At 32.9% G+C, this 25,295-nt stretch overlaps 1 protein-coding gene across 7 annotated transcripts in view; it reads left to right on the forward strand.

The window, feature by feature from the left end:
* LOC131440632 (inhibitory POU protein) overlaps nt 1–25,295 on the forward strand; it is a 350,716-nt gene that overhangs the window by 316,945 nt on the left and 8,476 nt on the right. For 5 of the 7 annotated variants that reach the window (XM_058612092.1, XM_058612085.1, XM_058612090.1 and 2 more), the window contains 2 exons: nt 15,951–16,128; nt 16,184–16,317. In XM_058612092.1, coding sequence (XP_058468075.1) covers nt 15,951–16,128; nt 16,184–16,317 — 312 coding nt within the window. Of the gene's footprint in view, nt 1–15,950; nt 16,129–16,183; nt 16,319–25,295 lie in introns of all 7 variants that reach the window. The other 2 variants (XM_058612089.1, XM_058612091.1) reach the window with 1 other exon arrangement.

A 25,295-nucleotide genomic window follows, 5' to 3' on the forward strand; every position in this document is an offset into this window, starting at 1 on the left:
TTTTAAAATACACTACATTGTTTTCATTACCAATGAAAGGAATAATCGTATCTATTTTCACTCGACAAACACTCATGGGAACTTTTCTATCTACCGCAAGTCACTCGATTTTATTTGCAGTTTTTACAATGTTTTTTCTAATGGCCCGCTCATCTATAAATTTTAATAATCCGCATTTTCAAGTGATTGTAGTATCTCGATTCGCTATATTTCAGTAGAGGCTTGACAGTTACCAAAAGTAACTAACATTTTCAACTGAAAACATATTTCCTATATACATTATATTTTCACATATATCTTTACGAATCAGAATCGCTAACAGTTGGATATGACAAACGGCTCTTTTTACCAAGATTGAATGTTTTAGAATACAGCTTTCAACGAGCCCATAGGAGTTATTGATTCTTAGTAGTACTATCTACTATCTTTTTTTAGGCTTACAAGTTCGACATAAATGTTTAGACAAGTCATACAAGTAGTTAAAGTGCATTATATTGTCCAAGGTATTGCAGTTTCCATTACGAATAGATGACATGTAGGAGGATCTCAATGTGACAGTGAATTACAAGAGAGCAAAAGAAATGAATGGACAAATTTTGTAGAGAGCAAAAAAATGAACGGGCAAATCATTATCATCAGACACTTGCCGTAGATACTCCGGACACTTATTTCACATGGCATGCTCGGGAGTCTTGCGCGTTCTTCTGGGTTATTTTACATCGCACCAAAAAAATATTTTCTTGATGTGTGATGATTGCGCTAGTTTGTTCGAGAACTCGCATCTTCGCTCTTGTTTACATAGTTCTATTTCACTTATGGCTTATGTAGCCAGGAGAAAAGGAGAAAGAACAACGTGAATAGAAGTGGTGTATGGATACGATCAATTGCGATGATAGGAAACAGATAGCGTCATTCCGACAAATGTCATGTGTGTGTAATAGCAGCACGATCTGTTTGTGGCGAGTTGCGAAGTAATCAGTCGCTTGTACTTTTTGCTGCGCACAAAATATATTTTAATTGCGTGAGAATCAACACAAAAGTTTTTTCTGACATTTTTTATAGTATCATGAATTGAAGAGCATCAATAGGAAAGATGAGTAAATTGAATATTCATGAGATGAAATCGGTAACCTCAGAAATGGTTGGTATCGAAGACAGCGTTGATGGATGTCGAAATTTAATTTTTGTAAGACTGCTTTTTAGACATCACGGCGAAAAAATAGCAGGTCAAGATCAATTAGCTTAGAATGGTCCTGGTAGCTGGGAAGGTTAAGAGGGTCGTTCCAAGAAAGACGACGATGTGCAAAGCGAACGAAGTTGCGTTGGATATATTCAATGCGCTGGATGCCGTTTTGATAGTACGGTGCCCAAACAAGAATATTAGTGAAGTGATTAGTTACGTGAAATACGAATCCAAGCATTTTAAAAGCTTTTGAGATAATGTATTCCATGTGTTCCTTGAAACTTAGTTTACAATCCAAGAGAACGCATAGGTCTTTGACTACGGACTCCCGCTTGGTAACTGTTTGTGCGATAATATAGTCGGATATAATTGTTGAGCGTTTACGTTTTGTGGCATTTTGTAACTATTATAGAAGGTTTATACCCTACTTTTCTGATATAACTGCTCCGTTGAATGCGCTTTTAAAAAGGAATGCAAATATCAACTGGAGTAATGAATGTAAAAGAGCTTTTAACATGCTAAAACAAAAATTAATATCACCATGGATTTTACAGTTTTCGGATTTTACCAACAATTTCTTTTAAGCATTGATGCGTCAAAACTGGCATGCGGTGCTGTATTATCTCAAATGCACGTTGAAGCTAAATTACCAATTGCATATGCTAGTAGAATGTTCACTAAAGGAGAGAGTAATACATCTACAATCGAGCAAGAGCTAACCGCCATTCATTGGGCGATAAAACATTTCCGACCATAGGGTAACAGAGGTATTTTGACCACTTCATATATTTTGGCCCACCTAATTTTATCGACCAAACTTTATGGATTTAATTGATGTTAAGTAACCCATGTTGCATCAATTTGAAGCTAATCACATTAAACTACCTCTCGCAGAAGAGTTTTTCAAAGATATTACAACATTTGTTGGATATTTTTACAAAGTGGGCCAAAATACCTCTGTTACCCTATTTATACGGAAGACGATTTTTGGTAAAAACTGACCACCGTCCGCTTATATACTTATTTTCTATGAAAGAACCGTCATCCAAATTGACAAGCATTAGAACAGATTCAGAAGACTTTACATTTGATATTGAATACGTGAAAGGCAAAAATAATACGGTACCAGATGCACTTTCACAAATAGCTATCCATTAATATCAATCGACACAGTCGGTCCACTTGCTAAGACCCATAATGGAAATCGTTATGCACTTACGATGCAGTGCGATTTATCCAAATATGAGATTGTAACAACTTTAATTGATAAACAAGCTGCAACAATAGCAAAAGCATTCCTAAAAAACCTTGTTCTTATTTATGGTTGCCCATCGGCAATCAAAACAGATAGGGAACCGAATATAAGAATGAAATATTCGAAAATGTATGCAAACTATTAAACATTGACCAGAAATTGGCAACGGCATATCATCCTCAAACAGTAGGAAGCTTAGAAAGAAATTATCGTTTTCTTAATGAATACCTACGTCATTTTATTAACGAAGAACGAGATAAATGGGACTCGTTTGTTTCTTATTATGCATTTTGTTATAATACTTCGCCTCATACTGTTACAAAATATGCACCATTTGAACAGTCGGTGATGAACAGCCGTTCGCACCGCACGCGTACAGCTCTTGGCTCCTGGAAATTTTTTCTGGCTACCTAGAGTTTCATTGATTCAAGGCTTCAGTCTTTTTCAAGACTACCTGCATCACTAACAGTCTTTTTAAAGACTAACAATTAGTCAGCCTTTCTCAAGGCTATACAAAGAGTGATATTAGAGTGACTAAGTGATACGAAGAGTGATATTAGAGTGACTAAGAAATTAATCAGCCTTTTTTTAAGGCTAGCTAGGAGTCTAATCGAAGACTAATTTAGCCAAATTAATATAATTTAAAATCTCATTCATTTCAAAAATGCCTGCGTCCAACCGGAAAAGCAACAAGCCTAAGGCTAAAAATAATTCAATACGGAATAAATCACAATCCGTTATTCAACATTTTTCTAATAACATTCACGATCTTATAGAATCTGAATGTATAAATAAAAGACAACGAACGGAATTCCCTTCCGTTGATTCTATGCCGTCTGCCAATATTTACGAGATTCTTCCTGAATCCGATTGTAGCGACATAGAAGAAAATTCTTCAAAAATTCTCTAAATGGACGCTTGTCGTTCTGGGAAGAAACATCAATCTATGCCACCAGTGACAGTGATGATTTCCGACTTCAAAGCATTCCGTACTGAGCTTTCTACTTTTCTCCCGGAAGTAAAAGTCTCATTTCAAATCGGACGAAGAGGAGAATGTCGAATCTTTGTTGATGGATTGGAAGATTACGAACGTTTTATTCGATATTTGTCCGAGAAACTTCATAAATTTTATTCATATGATATAAAATCAGACAGACCCTTCAAGGCTGTCTTGAAAGGCTTATCAAATGATCAAAGTATTGATTAAATTAAAAATGAACTAAAACAAGTGCTTGGTTTTGCCCCTTCCCAGGTAATACTTATGAAAAAAAAGAGCGAATGGTACTTCTAAACCACGCTCTGGAATTTCCCATGAACTTTACCTAATACACTTCAATCGAAGTGATGTAAACAATTTGAAAACTTTAGAAAAAGTACGTTTCATTTCCCACATTAAAATTCATTGGGAACATTATAAACGACATAATCGTGTTGCAAACTTAACGCAATGTCGTCGTTGCAAAGGCTTCGGCCATGGAACCAAAAATTGTCATACGATATACGGTGTTTGAATTGTGGTAAATCGCATTCGAAAGACGTTTGTATAATGAATGAAACCACTGATAAATTTTCATGTTCAAATTGCAATGGAAATCATAAATCCAATTATTTGAAATGTCCTGTCAGGGAAAAAAAATTAAACGCTCGTTCGCTTAGACAACAAGTCAAATCAACGACCTTAAATTTACGGAACATACCTGAAAATCAAAAAACCGTTACCTTGTCATCATTTTCTTCTAATGTCAGTTATGCTAGTATAACAGGAAGAAATCTACCACCTATTTCTTCTAATGTAAATAATCAAAACACAGGACCGCCTTGCAGTTTATCTTCTAACGAAAACAATTTATTAATAGGTAGATCGGCCATATCATCTTCTTCTAATGGCAGTCTACCTACAAATATTCCTTCAATGCCAATGCTTCTTTAAATGAAGTTGATTTAGGCGATATAACTGAAAATAAAATGATCTACCTACAGGATCAACTTATTCAAATGATCATCCGAATGAATATCATCCTCAAACAGTAGGAGCATATCATCCTCAAACAGTAGGAAGCTTAGAAAGAAATTATCGTTTTCTTAATGAATACCTACGTCATTTTATTAACGAAGAACGAGATAAATGGGACTCGTTTGTTTCTTATTATGCATTTTGTTATAATACTTCGCCTCATACTGTTACAAAATATGCACCATTTGAACAGTCGGTGATGAACAGTCGTTCGCACCGCACGCGTACAGCTCTTGGCTCCTGGAAATTTTTTCTGGCTACCTAGAGTTTCATTGATTCAAGGCTTCAGTCTTTTTCAAGACTACCTGCATCACTAACAGTCTTTTTAAAGACTAACAATTAGTCAGCCTTTCTCAAGGCTATACAAAGAGTGATATTAGAGTGACTAAGTGATACGAAGAGTGATATTAGAGTGACTAAGAAATTAATCAGCCTTTTTTTAAGGCTAGCTAGGAGTCTAATCGAAGACTAATTTAGCCAAATTAATATAATTTAAAATCTCATTCATTTCAAAAATGCCTGCGTCCAACCGGAAAAGCAACAAGCCTAAGGCTAAAAATAATTCAATACGGAATAAATCACAATCCGTTATTCAACATTTTTCTAATAACATTCACGATCTTATAGAATCTGAATGTATAAATAAAAGACAACGAACGGAATTCCCTTCCGTTGATTCTATGCCGTCTGCCAATATTTACGAGATTCTTCCTGAATCCGATTGTAGCGACATAGAAGAAAATTCTTCAAAAATTCTCTAAATGGACGCTTGTCGTTCTGGGAAGAAACATCAATCTATGCCACCAGTGACAGTGATGATTTCCGACTTCAAAGCATTCCGTACTGAGCTTTCTACTTTTCTCCCGGAAGTAAAAGTCTCATTTCAAATCGGACGAAGAGGAGAATGTCGAATCTTTGTTGATGGATTGGAAGATTACGAACGTTTTATTCGATATTTGTCCGAGAAACTTCATAAATTTTATTCATATGATATAAAATCAGACAGACCCTTCAAGGCTGTCTTGAAAGGCTTATCAAATGATCAAAGTATTGATTAAATTAAAAATGAACTAAAACAAGTGCTTGGTTTTGCCCCTTCCCAGGTAATACTTATGAAAAAAAAGAGCGAATGGTACTTCTAAACCACGCTCTGGAATTTCCCATGAACTTTACCTAATACACTTCAATCGAAGTGATGTAAACAATTTGAAAACTTTAGAAAAAGTACGTTTCATTTCCCACATTAAAATTCATTGGGAACATTATAAACGACATAATCGTGTTGCAAACTTAACGCAATGTCGTCGTTGCAAAGGCTTCGGCCATGGAACCAAAAATTGTCATACGATATACGGTGTTTGAATTGTGGTAAATCGCATTCGAAAGACGTTTGTATAATGAATGAAACCACTGATAAATTTTCATGTTCAAATTGCAATGGAAATCATAAATCCAATTATTTGAAATGTCCTGTCAGGGAAAAAAAATTAAACGCTCGTTCGCTTAGACAACAAGTCAAATCAACGACCTTAAATTTACGGAACATACCTGAAAATCAAAAAACCGTTACCTTGTCATCATTTTCTTCTAATGTCAGTTATGCTAGTATAACAGGAAGAAATCTACCACCTATTTCTTCTAATGTAAATAATCAAAACACAGGACCGCCTTGCAGTTTATCTTCTAACGAAAACAATTTATTAATAGGTAGATCGGCCATATCATCTTCTTCTAATGGCAGTCTACCTACAAATATTCCTTCAATGCCAATGCTTCTTTAAATGAAGTTGATTTAGGCGATATAACTGAAAATAAAATGATCTACCTACAGGATCAACTTATTCAAATGATCATCCGAATGAATTCGACTTAATCACTTTTTGAAGCATTTCAAATCGGATGGCAATTCGCAAATAATATTATAATGAATTTAAAATTTAACAGTGATGTTAAATAATTATTTGAATATTTTAAATTGGAATGCTCGATCTTTGAAATCGAGTGAAGATGAATTTTATATTTTTTTCAAAATTTGAAAAATTCATATTGCCATTGTGACAGAAACTTTTCTTAAACCAAATGTCAAATTAAAAAATAATGCACATTATGTGGTTCATCGATTTGACAGGATTAATGGAATGGGTGGTGGAGTTGCCATTTTTGTCCAACGGCAAATTAAACATCGAATTTTACCTTCTTTCAATACTAAAGTTATTGAAAGCTTGGGAATCGAAGTTGAAACAATTTATGGAATTTATTTCATCGCTGGAGCATATTTGTCATTCCAATGCACCGGCGAACAATTAAATTTCTTTAAAGGCCATTTGCAAAAACTTACAAGATATCGATCGAAATTTTTCGTAATAGGGGACTTAAATGCTAAGCATGTCCAGTGGAATTGTAGGCAAAATAACAGTAATGGTAAATTACTTCATAATCAACTCTCAGCTGGTTACTTCACAGTTCTTCATCCCAGTAATCCTACTTGTTTCTCTTCCGTGAAAAACCCGCCTGCAATTGATCTGGTTCTAACAGATCAAAGTCACATTTGTAGTGAACCAATGCATGCTGACTTCAGATGACTCAGATCATCTTCCAGTAACATTCAGACTTTTCAACGAAGCTATAATTAATCCAATTAGTTCTATATTCAACTATCATAGAGCTAATTGGTTGGATTACAGATCTCACATTTAAAATCATGTGGATTATGAAACTATTTTAGAAAATTCTGCGGACAGCGACACAGCATATGATAATTTGAATCATTATATTATCGAAGCTAGAAATCTTTCAGTTCCCAAGGCTCAAACTAAATTAAATTCTCCTATCATCGATGACAATCTTCAACTGCCCATTCGGTTGAAGAATGATCGTCGACGACAATATCAACGTTCTCGTGATCCTGCTATGAAAAACATAGTTAAGGATTTACAAAAAGAAATTAAACATAGATTTACTCTTTTGCGAAATGAAATTTTCGCTAAAGAAGTTGAACAAATTAAACCATATTCTAAACCTTTCTGGAAACTTTCTAAGGTTCTTAAGAAACCTCAGAAACCAATTCCTGCTCTCAAGGAAGGAAACCAAATTACTCTTACAAACGGCGAAAAAGCTCAAAAACTTGCTCAGCAGTTCGAGAGTGTCCACAATTTTAATTTGAACGTTGTGAGTCCTATTGAAAATGAAGTCTCACTGAAATATGATCATATTTCAACTCAAGTGTTATTACAAGATGACATTATTGAGACGAATTTTGATGAAATTAAATCAATTATTAGGAAACTTAAAAACATGAAGGCTCCTGGTAATGATGGAATTTTTAATATTCTTATTAAAAATCTTCCCGATGTTGCCTTGAGACTCCTGGTTAAAATTTTCAACAAGTGTTTTTCATTAGCTTACTTCCCAAAAAGATAGAAAAACGCTAAAGTAATTCCTATCCTCAAACCTGATAAAAACCTAGCAGAAACATCAAGTTATCGACCAATTAGCTTACTTTCTTCTATTAGTAAACTTTTTGAAAAAAATATCTTGTTGAGAATGATGTCTCATATAAATGAGAATTCAATTTTTTTACCAGAGCAGTTTGGATTTCGTCATGAATATTCAACTACTCAACAACTTGTCAGAGTAACGAACATGATAAAAGCAAATAAATCTTCTGGGTTATCCACTGGAGTTGCTCTTCTAGACATAGAAAAAGCATTCGACAGTGTTTGGCACAAAGGTTTAATAGCGAAAATGTCTGATTTCCAGTTTCCTATTTATTTGATCAAAATGATTCAAAATTATTTAACTGATCGTACTCTTCAGGTTAGCTATCAGAATTGTAAATCTGAATTGCTACCCGTACGAGCCGGTGTTCCGCAGGGTTCGAGCGTAGCTCCAATCTTGTATAATATTTTCACTTCTGATCTTCCAAATCTACCCGTTGGTTGTCAGAAATCGTTATTCTGTGACGACACAAGTCTGTTAGCCACAGGTAGAAATCTAAGAGTGATCTGCAGTCGCCTACAAAGAAGTTTAAATATTTTCAGTGATTATCTGTCAAAATGGAAAATTAAACCAAATGCAGCAAAAACGCAATTAATTATCTTTCCTCACAAGTCAAGAGTTTCTATTCTTAATTCAAACAATAATCACATTCTCAAATTGAATGGCTTGGAATTGACATGGTCTGATCAAGCAAAATACTTAGGTTTAACATATGACAAAAAACTCACTTTCAAGGATCACATTGAAGAAATCCAGGCAAAGTGTAATAAATATATTAAATGCTTATATTCTCTTATAAAAAGAAGCTCTGTCTAAAAAACAAATTATTAATTTATAAACAAATTTTCAGACCAGCCATTGTTTATGCAGTACCAATTTGGTCAAGCTGTTGTTCCATCAGGAAGAAAACGCTTCAAAGGATTCAGAATAAAATTCTGAAAATGATTTTGGAGCGTCCTCCCTGGTATAGTACAAATGAGTTACACAGACTCACAAATATAGAACCATTAGATGTAATGTCACATAATATTATAAGCAAATTCCGACAAAAATCGATGCAATCTTCAATTGAATCGATTCGCTCTCTGTATTAGTTAGTAAGTATATAAGTTCCTTTTCCCCATTACACAATACAAGTAGGTTAATTTTCCCTACACAAAAATCTCAGAATTGCGGAAGCAAATGATGTCCTCATGGTATCAACCAAATCATATATATAATAGGGCTGGAAACCCTATTTAAATCTTAATAATTTAATTTTAATTCATATTACAATAAATAGTTATTTAAAAAAAATGCACCATTTGAACTTGTATTTGGTAAACCAATTATTTTTCTTTTCATCAAAAACATGCAAACACATTAGAACCAAACTACAACTATGAAAATTACTACTCAGAGTTAAAATTTAGGATCCAGCTAATAATACCAAATGCAAGAGAACTGTTAAATAAAAATGAAATCAAAACAATTGAAAAACAAAAAGAGCAAACCAATCCAATGATTATAAATATCAACGGTAAAGTATGGTTGAAATCAGAAAATAGAAGAAAATTAGACTCGGTGTATACAGGACCATATATTGTAGTAAGCATAATTCACTCTAATGATAAGCTTTATCTTAACTTGATGTTAACTTTGTAACGAAAAATGTTAACTTTGTAAGCTTTATCTTTCCTTGATGTTAACTTTGTAACGAAAAAGGAACAAACTATTAATAAACATAGAATTATTAAGTAATATATATACAAATTACCCCTAAACATGTTTTGTGATATCTGTAACTACTTTTGAAAAAAAAATTAAAATAAAAAAATAATAAACAAAAAGCACGTAGTACAGCGTAATCTCTTATTAAAAATTAAGAAATACTTCTATAATATTAAATTCTCGAAAGGAAGGAAATATAGCCATTAGCATTATGAATAAGGTATACCACAATTTATTACACATTCTAAACCAAAATAACAAAAAAAACAGAAAAAAACAGAAAAATTGGAAAAAGGTACACAAAATGTTATCACTTTGAGGTTTAACACACATATATCAGAATTGTATAGACAGTGGAGTGTATAACATGATTTCGCATAGCTCAATCATAGGATAGGTGTGATATCCCATGAGAACCAAATTAATTATCCATACTAAGTAAAGACCAACTGTAAACACATGAACGTATAATGATAGGCCAGCAGTGATCGTACCAAGTGAACGATCGCTGCGTTTTGCCGACGCTGCATATTGGAAATCAATAAATCAGGAGATACCTAATTAGTCTGTACTCATTGCTGCTTCTAGCGAGACCGGGTAACACCGTAATCTTTGATGACTGCTCGCTTTTCAAAGAATTTATGTTATGGTAAATAATTACAGGTTCGTTAACCCGGGATATTATGTGTATATATATATATATATATACATATATATATATATATATATATATATATATATATATATATATATATATATATATATATATATATATATATATATATATATATATATATATATATATATATATATATATATATATATATATATATATATATATATATATATATATATATATATATATATATATATATATATATATATATATATATATATATATATATATATATATATATATATATATATATATATATATATATATATAAGTGCACTTTATTATACCATCCAAACTTTCCCTCCCCTATACACCGTTACTCAATCTCAATCTCTCACTCCCTCCCCTATACATCGTTTCGCGTTCTCAATGAACATAATTCGATTGGTATATGACATTCCGCCCTTCGCGATGTGGTGCAAAAATTAACCTAGGCAAACATTCCATCTGTATCATCATGAATAAGCACTTTCTATTCTGGAGTTACTTTAGAATATATTGTTTCATGAGATGATGCATGCCCAAGCATTCTTCAATTAGTATTAGACACTTATCCTTTACCTGTTGCTGATTTCGTCAGCTACTCCTTTTTTACGGCACGGCACTTTTAAAAATTTTATAAACACTGCCAAAAAAATTTTGAAATCAATTACATTACAATCAATCAACAATATCATGTATTTAATTTTTAAATTCCATAAAGCACAAGAAAATCACTTTTGCCCGATAACCGGTGAATCAAACAATATATTTTTTTAACCATTCACTGGTGGTTCCCACCCCGAAGCATTTCACTCACTGTTAAATTAAGAGCTCTACAATGTGGATAAACCCAATTATATTAAATAAACAAGAAAATCACAGCCATGAGCTATTTGGTTGTTTACAATATCTCAATGATATGTTTATTCATTTCATGGTACTGATTTTGGTGCTTAGATCGACCAAATTTAAACAGAGAATAAATCATCAAGCAAGGTAATTTGCAATATGGTTATCCCTAGAATTGTATCGACTTGTGCCGCACAGCCAGAGGATATTGTTCAAGAAAAGCAAATATTTTGTTCAGCATGTCATATAATTAATTAAATGGTTTCAAGGGTTTCTCAATTATGCTCTCTATAGGGCGCGAGACCGAAGGTAAATCGATTTTCGTAACAACATATGCAAGCAATAAACATTTCGAAAAATTAACTATAGGGAAGCAGAAAGTAAAACTCATCCCCTAAGAGAAATTTGCTGTAACTAAAGATGTGAAAGTTTGATGCAATTTCTCATAATTACAGATTCAAATGGTCCTGTGGTCCAATACGGAATTCCTAAATTTCATCCGGACTCATCTTCCGGTTTCGGAATTACATGGGGTAGAGTGTTTGCTCGCGTAGGTCACGAAGTGGGTTCACTGTTATATGAACTCGAGAACCGGTATAATCGAAGTCGATTCGTACGGCCACCAACTAACATGACGTACAAACTCTACTAGTTTTATTCAAATTTTGAAGATTTTATACAAATGTCAACTTCCCTCTCTGAGCAACCTAGATAGCCGTGTAGTGTCGGTAGCGGTTTCTCAACTGGCTAAGAATAACGCTACGGTCCACCTGTACCGTTGGTATAAGTCCACCAAACAGGTGGCGGCTTGTGGCATCCGGCGGAATTATTTTCTACCAAAAATTGATCCGCTGGTTTCCTATTCCTATGTAAAAAGCCACAAAAATAGGAACTCCTAAGTCAAGTTCTATTTCCGTACCGATGACTGAATGGCGGCAGGAGGTTAAACAATACAGTCGTGAACGGAATATCTCGGCGTTTTCTCTTACTGTGGCGAAGCTATGGCACAGTGGACGATTTCATTCTTCGCAACTCGTGCGATTTAAATAATTTAAACATTAAAAAAATCCTTACATGGTTCGCTATAAGCGATTATAAGCCAATATATTTGTTATTTTTTTTAGTTGTATGATAAGTGCTGGAGATGGAGTGTTAATTACTTTAATTGATAATAGTCAGAGTAGCACAAATCAATTAAACGTAAAGCAACTATGAATCTATCCAGACTTCTGCAAGAAGACAAAGCTTCTATAGCTTTGGTTCAAGAGCCATATTTCCAAAAGGGACACGTTGGAAAATTGTTAAACCCAGTCTTTGTTGCCTTCAACAAGAACGGTATGACTAATCCACGTGAAATGTCTCGAGCATGCATACTTGCAAATAGTGCTCTCGATGTTTCTCTCACAACTCGGGATATTTGTGCTGTCACAGTTGGTATGACTATTGATGGCATAGAGAGGAAATATGTCTATTGTTCGGCATATTTACCGCATAACCAACCTTCGCCAAGCGATGACTTCAAATAGGTTGTATCATACTGCTGCAAAAGTGATTTACCGCTTATAATCGGCAGTGACATAAATGCTCACCATATCATTTGAGGCAGCACAGATATAAATTCGAGAGGCTCCGATATGATGGAATTTGTGAGCAGTACAAACCTGCACATAGTCAATGCAGCCCAATTAGCACGTTGAGTTGCTGTCCTGTATTTTTCTACTGATTGTGCAATTTATCAAATTAGTTTATATTACTATTCTAGTAACTGTTGTGTTATGGAAAAAGCGCAATTTTTCTTTGTTGTGCAACATATCTTTAAGTTCTTCTGTTGTTACGAACAATCATTCACAATTATTGTGCAACTGATACAAAAACTCATGCATCGATCCCATTACAAATGCTGCAATTAAATCGAAGAAAAAACGATTATGAAACTCATGCAAACTACTAAGTAATGTAAACAAGAATTGAATTGATGTTTACAAAAACATAGCAAACATATTTTCTAATGTATAAGTTTCACATTTGATTTTCAATACAACTGCCCGTAACATAAACATGGAAATTTAAAAATATTCAGTACATAAACAAATGGTAATACTACATATTGTAGAATTCATCTTTTATGTTTTAGTAAATAGAAAATCAACAACGAACTGTATTTTATGGTGAAACATGTCTTCGTACGCCTGAAATTTTCAAGCCCCTTTGAATGTACGTGTTTTGATGATTGCACACCAATTTCTATGAAAATAGCAATCTATTCTTCTCAATGAATATGAGCGGAATAGTGTTCAAAATATGTATAAGAAAGCTATCAAACATTCATACACCTTTTCAGACGATTTTAATCATATTGATGTTTCAATCAATCTGAAAAATCTTGTAATGAATTTTACTTCAATATTTTTCAATATGGCATCGAGGATAACAGTGTGTTGAAAAGAAAATGGTTCACCCAACGTAATGATTTATTTCACCTGAATTAAAGAAAAATATAAACGTGTAAATATTTAAAGAGAAATTTTTGATTTTATTATAATCAAAATGATTGTTTTTATATGTATCAAACTAGTTGACTTAAACAACAATATAATTCAGTCATTCATCTTTGTTGAACCCGACTTTTGTGATACGCACTGTATGTGTGCTTTAGTTGCAAAAACAAGTTGCTCAAGCGGTAATATATAACTAGGGGAGTAACTATGATGAACTTAACTTTTCGTTCAATATCTTTGAAAAGTGATGCTAGGTCTGTTCATTTTTTTCGCGAGATGAAAACCGAATACAAATTATCTGATTGAATTTAGTTTTCATTGCGTATGTAATGCTGTATTTATGAAACTTTTATTATAATATTCTTATGTCGGTAAGTTTTGCGTTCATTTCAAGCAGATAAATCTGGTACAACTTATTTGCAAGTTTTGAATTGTTTTTCTAAAATGAAGAAAACTGCATACACTAGCCTTAAGTAGTATGCTCTGATCTTGTGTCATGCAAGTTCGGATGAAATTCCATGTTATGCCGTTTCGCCTGAGAAATTGACAACTACCGCAGGGTAAATTTGGAGTACATAAGATTTACTTCCAATTTATATAAGATGAAATCGATTGATAATGAGAAAAAGTTTATCACTTCAACCGAAATCGCAGAATGGTAGTAATGGTAGAGAAACGCTATAAAAATAACTGCTTGCATACAAAACTTGAAAACAAGCTTGGCGAAAAGAAGCTTAAATATCGATATCCGTATCGCTAGAGTGTACAATCATATAATTGCATACATTTGGGCTATTGATGTAATTTCGTCGGCAACAAAACAAATACGAATCACGACAAATAGAGTATATTTTGGTTCCTAATAAAGATCAATCTAAGCAATCTCTCGTGCATTTGCGAATTCAAGTGTGACGATTGATTGAACTATTTGATTGTACATCATTAGAAATTTTGGTTGCCTTGTTCACATCAACGGCTCGAACAACCCCATGGAGCTGATCCTTGTAATTTTTTTAACAAGAGATATACAGCTATTTCGGCATATATTGAGTCCGATACAATTATGACAGCCATTTGGAATTTTTTTTATAAGTTTAACAATTGTTTTAGTTACTTCGTTTTTACATGATGATGTGAAAATTTTTGCAGAGCTTCCTATAACTACTAGTGCAACGTGGGCAAGTTAATGATTTGCTGCACAATTGTTTTAGCTGCACTTAAAATTGTTCTATAGTGATTTTTTCGGTAATATTGTAAAACTTAACAGTGATAAGTTGCACAACCGATTTTAATATTTTTAATAATCTTTCTGAACATATCTAACATAAAAGAACAATTCTAAAACAATTGTAGAACCTCTTGAAATTTCAATAAGTTACATTTGCTACTTGGGAGAAAACCATCCAACTTTTGTGTGATCTGGAAGAGAGGAGGTTTTGAACGTAACTCTCTGCTCTGATAGAATTGCGCATGAGTTGGTGAATTGGCTCGTCTCCGATGAGCTCGAACCTTCGTGGTCTGATCATAAGTACATCTTCTTTGATAATTCAAACGTTAAATTTGATATTATCACATATCGTAATCCCAAATCTACAAACTGGGACCTCTATGAAGAGTGCTTGGCGACTAGATTTAACGAGTTCCAACCAACAATTGAATCCCCAATTGATTTGGAAAATGTTGTCGATGAGACAAACCCACTCATAGTTGCAGCATATGAAGAGGCTACTCCTTGGTGGAACTCCTTGGTGGAATGCTGAACTTGCTAGACAAAGGAAACTATGCAGAAGAGCTTGGAACCAGAGATTGGTCGTGGGTATTCGTGTCGGCTCGAAGGGCTTACAAAAATGCTCTTCGATCGTCTGAGCGAAGTGGTTGCAGATTAAATAAGTTACTTTCGAAGTCTAAGGACTTTAATGTCCGTTTCTTAGGGGGGGATAGGGTCTAAACAATAAAAAAATCATCACATATATATATATATATATATATATATATATATATATATATATATATATATATATATATATATATATATATATATATATATATATATATATATATATATATATATATATATATATATATATATATATATATATATATATATATATATATATAGTAGGTTGAACAATATTGCATGTATAGAGATAGAGAGAGGTACGCAAACATGAAATTTTAATATGAAATAATTATGTAATCGTTCATTTAAATTAAAGTTCATGGATTCTAAAGGTTTTAAGAATCAGCCAATAAATTTTCATTCAAACGAATTTGCTTTCTTTCAGATGCATCACACGATGGAAGGGATTGAAATGCTTGATCCTTCGGGGTCAATGACAACACTGACTCCTATGTCAGATGCACCAATACCTTCCACTCATCATCAGCTGCATGGATCTTATCACAGCATGAACCACATGATGAGCCATCATCATAACGGGCCTCTAGGTGGACACACTCCAGGTTTATCAGTTATTGAGCAACAAAAATCGTTACTTATACATTAATTTGATTCTAGATGGATTCCTAGGATCTCATCATCCTGCAATGGCAGTTGCTGTTGCGGCAGCGGGTCTTCATCCGGACACCGACACTGACCCACGTGAATTGGAAGCCTTTGCTGAAAGATTCAAGCAAAGGAGAATAAAATTAGGTAGGAGGAATATCTGAAGTATAACTTTACTCAATTCTGGCGAAATTATGTGTCTAGGAAAATAGAAATATTTAATTTTTGTCTATTCTTTTCACAAAGATTTTACACTATTATAACCTCGTTGAAAAAATTTTTCGCCTCGAACAGTCATCGAACGCAATTCGCTTTTTTAACAACATCGCGCGCGGTTTTTTTTATAGCCTAAGTAAATAGTGCAGTCGAACTAAGTAAAATTTAAGAAAAATGAATTGTGTAGTGAAATCTTGCTCTTATATTGACGACCGCTTTCTATGGAAGTGCAATTATTACGACAAGGCTTATCACGCCGCTTGCATCGGAGTACAACGACATTAGGAACATTTAAGGACAGGAGCAAAGACCCTGAAGCTTCTACACCAACAGGAGCAGCTTTTGAAGTATACAAAATCACAAACGGAGGCGTTCTACCGAACCGCATCTGACGTCAAAAGTCATTACTTTGAAATTTTCGGTCAGCGTTTACAGTCATGCAAGACCTCGTTGCATATAGACATAAGCGACGTCTGCAAGTTGAACAAACCCAACAACAAAATTATGAATGAAATGAGTAAGCGTCTTTCTCACCTCGAAAAAGAATTTACGCTTCCTTCGAATTTGTCGAAACCACCACCGCTGCATTTAATCCTATTTTAGAAGAATTGAGCGATGAAGACAAATCAATCTCGACGTCAGTCTCGAATATCGTTGCTAAAGAAGTGGAAAACACTCAGCCTAAAACTCTAGTTGAAGAATTGGAAGCAAACAAACCACCAAAACCAAAACCAATCGAAAAAACACATGCAACGAGCATGGCTTGCGCTTCATCGGGAATAAAAAAAACTGGAAGCATGACTGGAGTAAATACGACCGAAAACAGCGCAATCGTCGGCTTCAGGAGAAACAGAGTACAACAAATGGCAACGATAACTTCAACACCAACTATAAGAGCAAACTAAAAATAAAATCTCTAATATCAATAACATCCCCTGCAACAACAATAAAATTAGTTTGCCTTCACCATCGGTTATCCAGAATACCTTACCTTCGTACAAGGAATTACATTATATATATATATATATATATATATATATATATATATATATATATATATATATATATATATATATATATATATATATATATATATATATATATATATATATATATATATATATATATATATATATATATATATATATATATATATATATATATATCTATATATCTATATATATATGTATAAAAATGCAGAGATCATTCTTTGTAATCGCATCACGTAAGAACGGATGGACGGATTGAGATGCTTTTTTTTTTGTTTGACCAGTTTTTACCCCCACCGGGTTCGTACATCAAAAAAATTAGGAAAACTTACCGGAAAAGTGGGAAAAACCAATAAAGTTATTTTGTATGGACAATGGAATTTTCCACTGAAAAAGTCGTCAATGATTGCTAGATCTATGATTGATATTTGGCGCGCAATGAGTCGCATAAGTGTTTGGTCGTCGAAGAAAAGAATACTAGACCGTTAGAAAATCTTTTGGCGCGCAACGCGTTGTTTTCAATGCGTATTTGATCGATGTGATTAATCATTTCGAACCACGTGCTTGAAAGTGTATCAAAATAAATTAACAAATGACATAATTGCGTAATACTAACCAAATAAATATGTATTAAAACCATAGTCGGTAGTAGAAAAAAATCTAATATCGTATACCAGTCAACAAATCAGCAAATTGTGGAACGAATTGACGAATGGACTGTACTGTGCAAGGTTTAACGTAGAAATAAATAATTTATCATGAATTAATTTATTAAGGCGCCTATTATGAGTGCTAATTAGATACTACTGTCTAATACGATTTCTGTAATGGAATGAGATCTTTTGGAGTTTGTGAAGAACATCAAAATTTGAACGATCAGGAGGAAACTAAAATCAATGCGGGACTGCAGTTTCATTGCCATGAGTGCAGATGCAGAGTCTCATAACCATAAGTGCATATCGTAAATATATTCCTCTTCAACATTGTCTTAATTTTGCCAATAAGAAACTCGGGCTTATATTTTCAATAGTCGGGGTAGCAGGTAGTGAATATTAGTAAATATTTATAGTATAGTAGCTACCGGGTCAATTCGGTCACATGCAATGTGTAAAAGTTGGATGTTTTAGCGCAATTACTATTTAACTTAAGATTCGTTCTATGATTTAACCTTTTTTTTTTCATTGCTACGAATCTATCGAGAAGAGTCTGTATACTGATACCTTCAAACCATTATTTATGAGATCTACTGTTCCTGTTCAATACATTGGCACAAATGATAATACGAGTACTGGTACATTGACTCTTTATTTTCGCTTCACTGTAACAGAAGTATTGCACTCTTAGCAATTCTCTGGTCTCTCAACCCGATTCGAAAAAACCTTGTGATTTTACATCTTATAAGATGTACATAAATGGAGCGTCGCATTACACGTAAATATACGTTCAAGAACATGTATATCGGATTCAATGAAATAAAAGAAAACTACTGACAGTGAGAGCGGCGACTTGATCCGAGAATCATTGGATCGCAAAGTACGTCCATTAATCGACTGAGCCATGGAAGCACGCATCAGCTTTTCTTAAACATAAATTCAAGCACTTGCTAGCCGATTAGAAATAACATTCGGAACCATTAAAATTCAGGCTCATCCTGCATCAAGTCATTACAAATGGAATTTTCCGTCATTTGACAAATTAAGTCTTATTGAATTGCATCATATGTGGGATTACATCAACTGTAAAATTCAAAATTTGTGTGTGAGAGTATATTTAAATGAATTCATTGTTCATTATCAAGTTAAAGAACAGTATGTTGAATGCCATCGTAATTTGAATTTTCTAACGTCCAGCAATTTATCGTTCTATTGCTATATTTCTAATAGAACATTGATCTGATACGCTGCGTAACATCGATTCACTACGACTTTGTTATGGTATTAGACTAGCGGTGAGAGAGAAGAGAGCTAAAAAAAGATTTTTCCTCCTGGTGATCGTAAACGATTAAACATTTGAGTTGAAAACTCCTATTGCGTATACAAATGCAACGAAGACCCAGTCACGTGGGCAGCCATTGAAAATTTGCGAAATCGTTTTGAATAAGAAAAACCGTTATTCCGATCCGGTAAACTTAGGGACGGCTTCGTATTCAACAGAAAATAAGATAAACAAAGTTTATCTTTGAACCATTTGAAAAGTTCACAGAGAATTCAAGAAAACTATTTTGGTCGAGACGAAATTCGACGGGTCAGCTAGTATATATATATATATATATATATATATATATATATATATATATATATATATATATATATATATATATATATATATATATATATATATATATATATATATATATATATATATATATATATATATATATATATATATATATATATATATATATATATATATATATATATATATATATATATATATATATATATATATATATATATATATATATATATATATATATATATATATATATATATAAATATATATTCAAAAAATTTCAAAATTTGATGAACTTCCTCTTGATATACAACAAGTCTATATTCGTACCATTTTTATGTCTAGACTGAAGCACTACTTTAGACATAATAATATGAAGGCCTCCGGTTTCGACAACACATTCAACGTTGAGCTGAAACACTTGAGTATTCGCTCATTTGTTTTCTTAGCTAAAATTTATAACAGGTGCTGGCAGCTTGGTTACTTTCCTTCAATGTGGAAGTTAGCTAAAGTTATCCCAGTTTTGAAACTGGGGAAAGATCCTTCCTTTTCCAAGAGTTATCGGACAATCAGCTTACTCTCTGCCCTATCAAAGCTGTTTGAAAAGTCAATACAAAGGCGAATTCTTGCTTTCGCAGATGAACAGGATATATTTCTGGAAGAACAGTTTGGGTTCCGGAAAGGAAGATCCACCATCCACCAACTCACAAGGGTTAACAACGTCATCCAGCAAAACAAATCAGTGTTCAAAACAACTGCCATGGCAATATTGGATATTGAAAAGGCATTCGATAATGTGTGGCACAATGGCCTGGTGTTTAAACTGCATCGGTATAATTTTCCCATGTATCTTATTAAAATTATCAAAAATTATCTTGCAGATAGAGCATTCCAGGTTTCTCTGAATAATGCACTTTCAGAAAGATTTACTATTCCTGCTAGTGTACCCCAAGGAAGTATCCTAGGTCCCATTCTATACAACATTTTTACATCAGACATCCCACCTCTTCCGGTTGGTGGTGTTCTGTCACAATTTGCTGATGATACTGCCATTCTATACAAAGGTCGTGTCATTAAGGTGAAATGTAGCGTCATAAAATGCGCGGAAAATTTTATCCGCTTCAGTTGAACGAACCGTCGCACAAAGCATACCAAGAAAAACGGACACATAGAAACAAGAACTTTTTTCAATGATTGAGCGCAGTGGGTTTACCTCTCGTTATATTGGCTTGTAAAAAAGACTGGACGTAATGGATTTTCGAATCCTTCACACTTTGGATATATGCTAATTCAATCGCTATTGTTAGTGATTACTCTTACACTAGAGCTATAAATCATGAGTAATTATGAACGGCTATATGTATATGTATTGACGAACTCGCTAACCATGTATATGCCTGAGTTTATTAGCAAGCATGGATTCTCCTTCAAAAGAACGATTGAAGACGAGATAACATTCAAGTATTTTCGATATCTTTGCCAGTCGTTCACCTGTCCCTTCCCACCGATGAGATAGAATTTACGTAAAAGTATTTACTTGCCTCGCATGATAGAGCGCGGTCGAATTTACTTATCGATTACATTCAATGCCAATATATTCCATTCTAATTGACTTTCATTATCATCTTCTAATAAGTAGAAAGGATTATTTCTGTTCTGTCAATAGGATCGTAGCACAGCCATGTAATCGAAGCTATGCTATGAGTCGGCTGCGAAGTCTGTTTAAACAGAAAGGCCAAATTTCTCAAAAGGAATGTAACTCCAAGACTTCCACACCCAGACATTTTCCTGGTGTGGATTCAGTATTCTCCCAATACGGTACAATCTAAAATAATACCTGTTATACGATATTACACAGCCAAGCTTTATTGCTTCAGCAACACCAATGCATTGAACTCAACAGAATTGGACATTATTAGCATTATAAATGACAGTTACTTAGAAAATAAACGATTTCTTACAATACCCATTTTATTGTATTCAACTCGTTTTTATTTCAACACAAAACCCAATGCTGATTAAATTCGCGTCATTATTTTATATGTAATTTTTGCTCACGATATAATGCCACCGTTCCCACCGTGCATTTCTCACACCACCTCAATACGAAACAGCAGCGCGCAGGCAATAAAAAATGCGGAAAAGTTTATGTAAACTTTTTCAAATTTCGGTTGTTTTAGCTAATATTTTATAATTTTGAGTTGCATTTTCAGATTCTTCGTGAAATTCTGCTACAAACGCTACTTTTCAGTTCTAAAATCATCCCCGTGGTACGGAACAGTAACCGTTTATACATTTCAAAAACCAATTACGGCTCGGCAAAGCAAAATTTCAAAATTCTAAGAATACTTAGTTATGATAAATTTAATTTCGAAAACTTAAGTTTTTTTGCTTTTTCGAAAATCGGTCTAGTTTTTGAATAATTGATCAAAAACGCGATTTTCGCATTCCGCTACATTTCACCTTAATGCTCTGAAAAATAAACTACAGACAGGTCTGGACGCTCTAACTGAATATTTTACAAGCTGGAAAATTGTGATCAATGCAGCAAAAACTCAGGTCATCTTGTTTCCACATTCAAGATCTCCAAAACTTGTTCCATCAGACGAATGCCGAATACGATTCGGTGATGAGGTCATCCAATGGTCCGACGAAGTTATCTATCTAGGACTCACCTTTGACAGACATCTGATATTCAGGTAACATGTTGACAAAATCGTTCAAAAATGCAGCATACTCATCAGGTCTCTGTATCCGCTGAAGAATCAGATGGTTGTCTATAAACAAATCATCTACTCCGCAATTGAATACGCAGTCCCTGTTTGGAGGGGCTGTGCACGAACACACAAACTTAGGCTTCAGCGCATTCAAAGTAAGATCTTAAAGATGATTCTAAATCTACCCCCTTGGACAAGGACTAGTGAAGTACATTAGATGGCCTCCCTGGATATACTAGATGAAAAATTCGAACAATACTGCACGAAATTTGAAATACAAATAATTCAAAATTTGTACGTATTAGGTTAGGGATAGTTATAAGTAGGTAAATATTTTATAAATAATTAAAATAAATATTATGATTAAACATTAGTATGTAAAACAAGAGTAACTAAAACACCTATTATTAATAAGGAAACGTATGAACAACAAAGATGAAAGGCCAAAGGGTCAAAACACTTGTACTGTAAAATGTTGATGTAATACACAAAAATAAGATTAATAAACAGATATTATGCAAAAAAAACTGTCGTCTCACTGTTTCCCGTTCTGCGAACAGGAAAAGGTATTTTGACAAAGGGGTTGTCCGTTCACCGCTGCCAGTAGCAGGTATAAAATGAAATGTGATGTGAGAAATAGCGTCATTTAAGTTAAAGCAACTACTCTGAACGTACGAGACACCGTCAGCACGATGGCACCGAAAACCGATAGAAAGGCAGCCAAAAAGTCCAGCAAGGCCCATTCAAAGCACTTTTCAGTGCTTTTCAGACAATTCAAAGCACTCTTCAGTGCTAAAGATTATCATAAAGAACTAGTTGAATTTTGTCGCTTTCCTACCATTTTCTGTGCAGCTGTTGCTGAAACAAGACACACACGAGAATCATCTCAGATCTAAATGCAGATCTTGTTGATTGTGACAATTCAAGGCACTTTTTAGTGCCACAGATAATCATTAAGAGTTAATTAAACTTTCAATATTTCCTACCAAAAGATTCATCAAGATGGAAATTAAAATAATTGGTACCGTCACTAACACATTCAATTACCAACGGCAATGCGAAAGCGAAAGTGATTATGTTGAACACATATTTATACTAGTATGGAGTTGTGTGAAAATATGCCATGCGAAACAGGGTTGCCATATACCTATACAGATTAATCTGTATATTTATTATTAATAAATCTATATTATTATTATTATTATTATTATTATTATTATAATTATTATAATAATTATTATTAATATTAGTATTATTATTATTATTATTATTATTATTATTATTATTATTATTATTATTATTATTATTATTATTATTATTATTATTATTATTATTATTATTATTATTATTATTATTATTATTATTATTATTATTATTATTATTATTATTATTATTATTATTATTATTATTATTATTATTATTATTATTATTATTATTATTATTATTATTATTATTATTATTATTATTATTATTATTATTATTATTATTATTATTATTATTATTATTATTATTATTATTATTATTATTATTATTATTATTATTATAATTATTACTATCATTATTATTATTAAAATGACTCTTGCATACCGAAGATCGCCGATGCATTTCAGACCAGGCCATTGCAATTGTCTCGTACTGAAATTTCGAGAAGAATCGAAAATCTTCGAACTTCATAGCTTCAATAAAAATAAACTCCAAATTTGTCGTACCTAGCCTCCTATATTAGCAAATTAAAAAGAAATTGTTTCAAGTTTGGAACATATAGTTGTAGAATAGTAGTTGTTTAATGTAACTAATCTGTACTTTAATGTAGGTGCATCGCTTCAAACTCTATTAATGAAAAAGGGGAAAGCTTGCACAATTCAACTAAATGATATTTGGAAAAGTGATGGGAGCGTGCCAGTTTTTTCGTATTCACGACATCCAGTTATGTCTCTGACATTACCCACCCGCCTTTTTACTAGTTCGTTGTCCCTCGTTTGTCAACACCGATCAGCTGCATGCAGGAATTTCATCAGGCTTTCTATAATATTTGAAAATGAATCGTTGCAATAAATTATGGAGTTACATTGATAATATATTTAACTATTTTAGGGATGTGGGAAGGTAAAAAATTTATCTAAACTATTCTTGATTGTGTTGGTAATTTTCACCCGAAATCCAATTACGGTCGACAAGAAGAAAGTAAATATCGTAACAAAACATTCGATTCGGTTCGATTTTTGTACTAACTATTTATTGGAAATTAAACTATTAAATTAAATTATTTAGATTTAAATTGGGTGTTCAGCCACAAGTGGTAACTTTTCATCCCTATTATATACATGATTTGGTTATTACCATGAAGACATCATTTGCTTCCGCAATTCTGTGATTTTTGTGTAGGGAAAATTGTAAACCTGCTTGTATTGTGTAATGGGGAAAAGGAAGTTAACTAATACAGAGAGCGAATCGATTCAATTGAAGATTGCATCGATTTTTGTCGGAATTTGCTTATAATATTATGTGACATTACATCTTATGGTTCTATATTTATTTGTGAGTATATATATATATATATATATATATATATATATATATATATATATATATATATATATATATATATATATATATATATATATATATATATATATATATATATATATATATATATATATATATATATATATATATATATATATATATATATATATTTATATATATATATATATATATATATATATATATATATATATATATATATATATATATATATTGGCCTACATCAAATAAAATCCGTAAAAAACACAACAAAACGGAACATATTTAGACCTTCTTTTCACAAATTGCACAGAAGACTTTTGTGTGAATGCATCAAATCTGTCATTATGGGAAAATGAAGCATTTCACACCGCAATTGAGTATCTATTATTTACACACAATGCATCCCTTCCCTATGACTTGGAATATGAGGAAGTGCCGAAATAC

This window comes from Malaya genurostris, chromosome 1 (assembly GCF_030247185.1).
Source record: "Malaya genurostris strain Urasoe2022 chromosome 1, Malgen_1.1, whole genome shotgun sequence".
Classification (NCBI taxonomy): domain Eukaryota; kingdom Metazoa; phylum Arthropoda; class Insecta; order Diptera; family Culicidae; genus Malaya; species Malaya genurostris.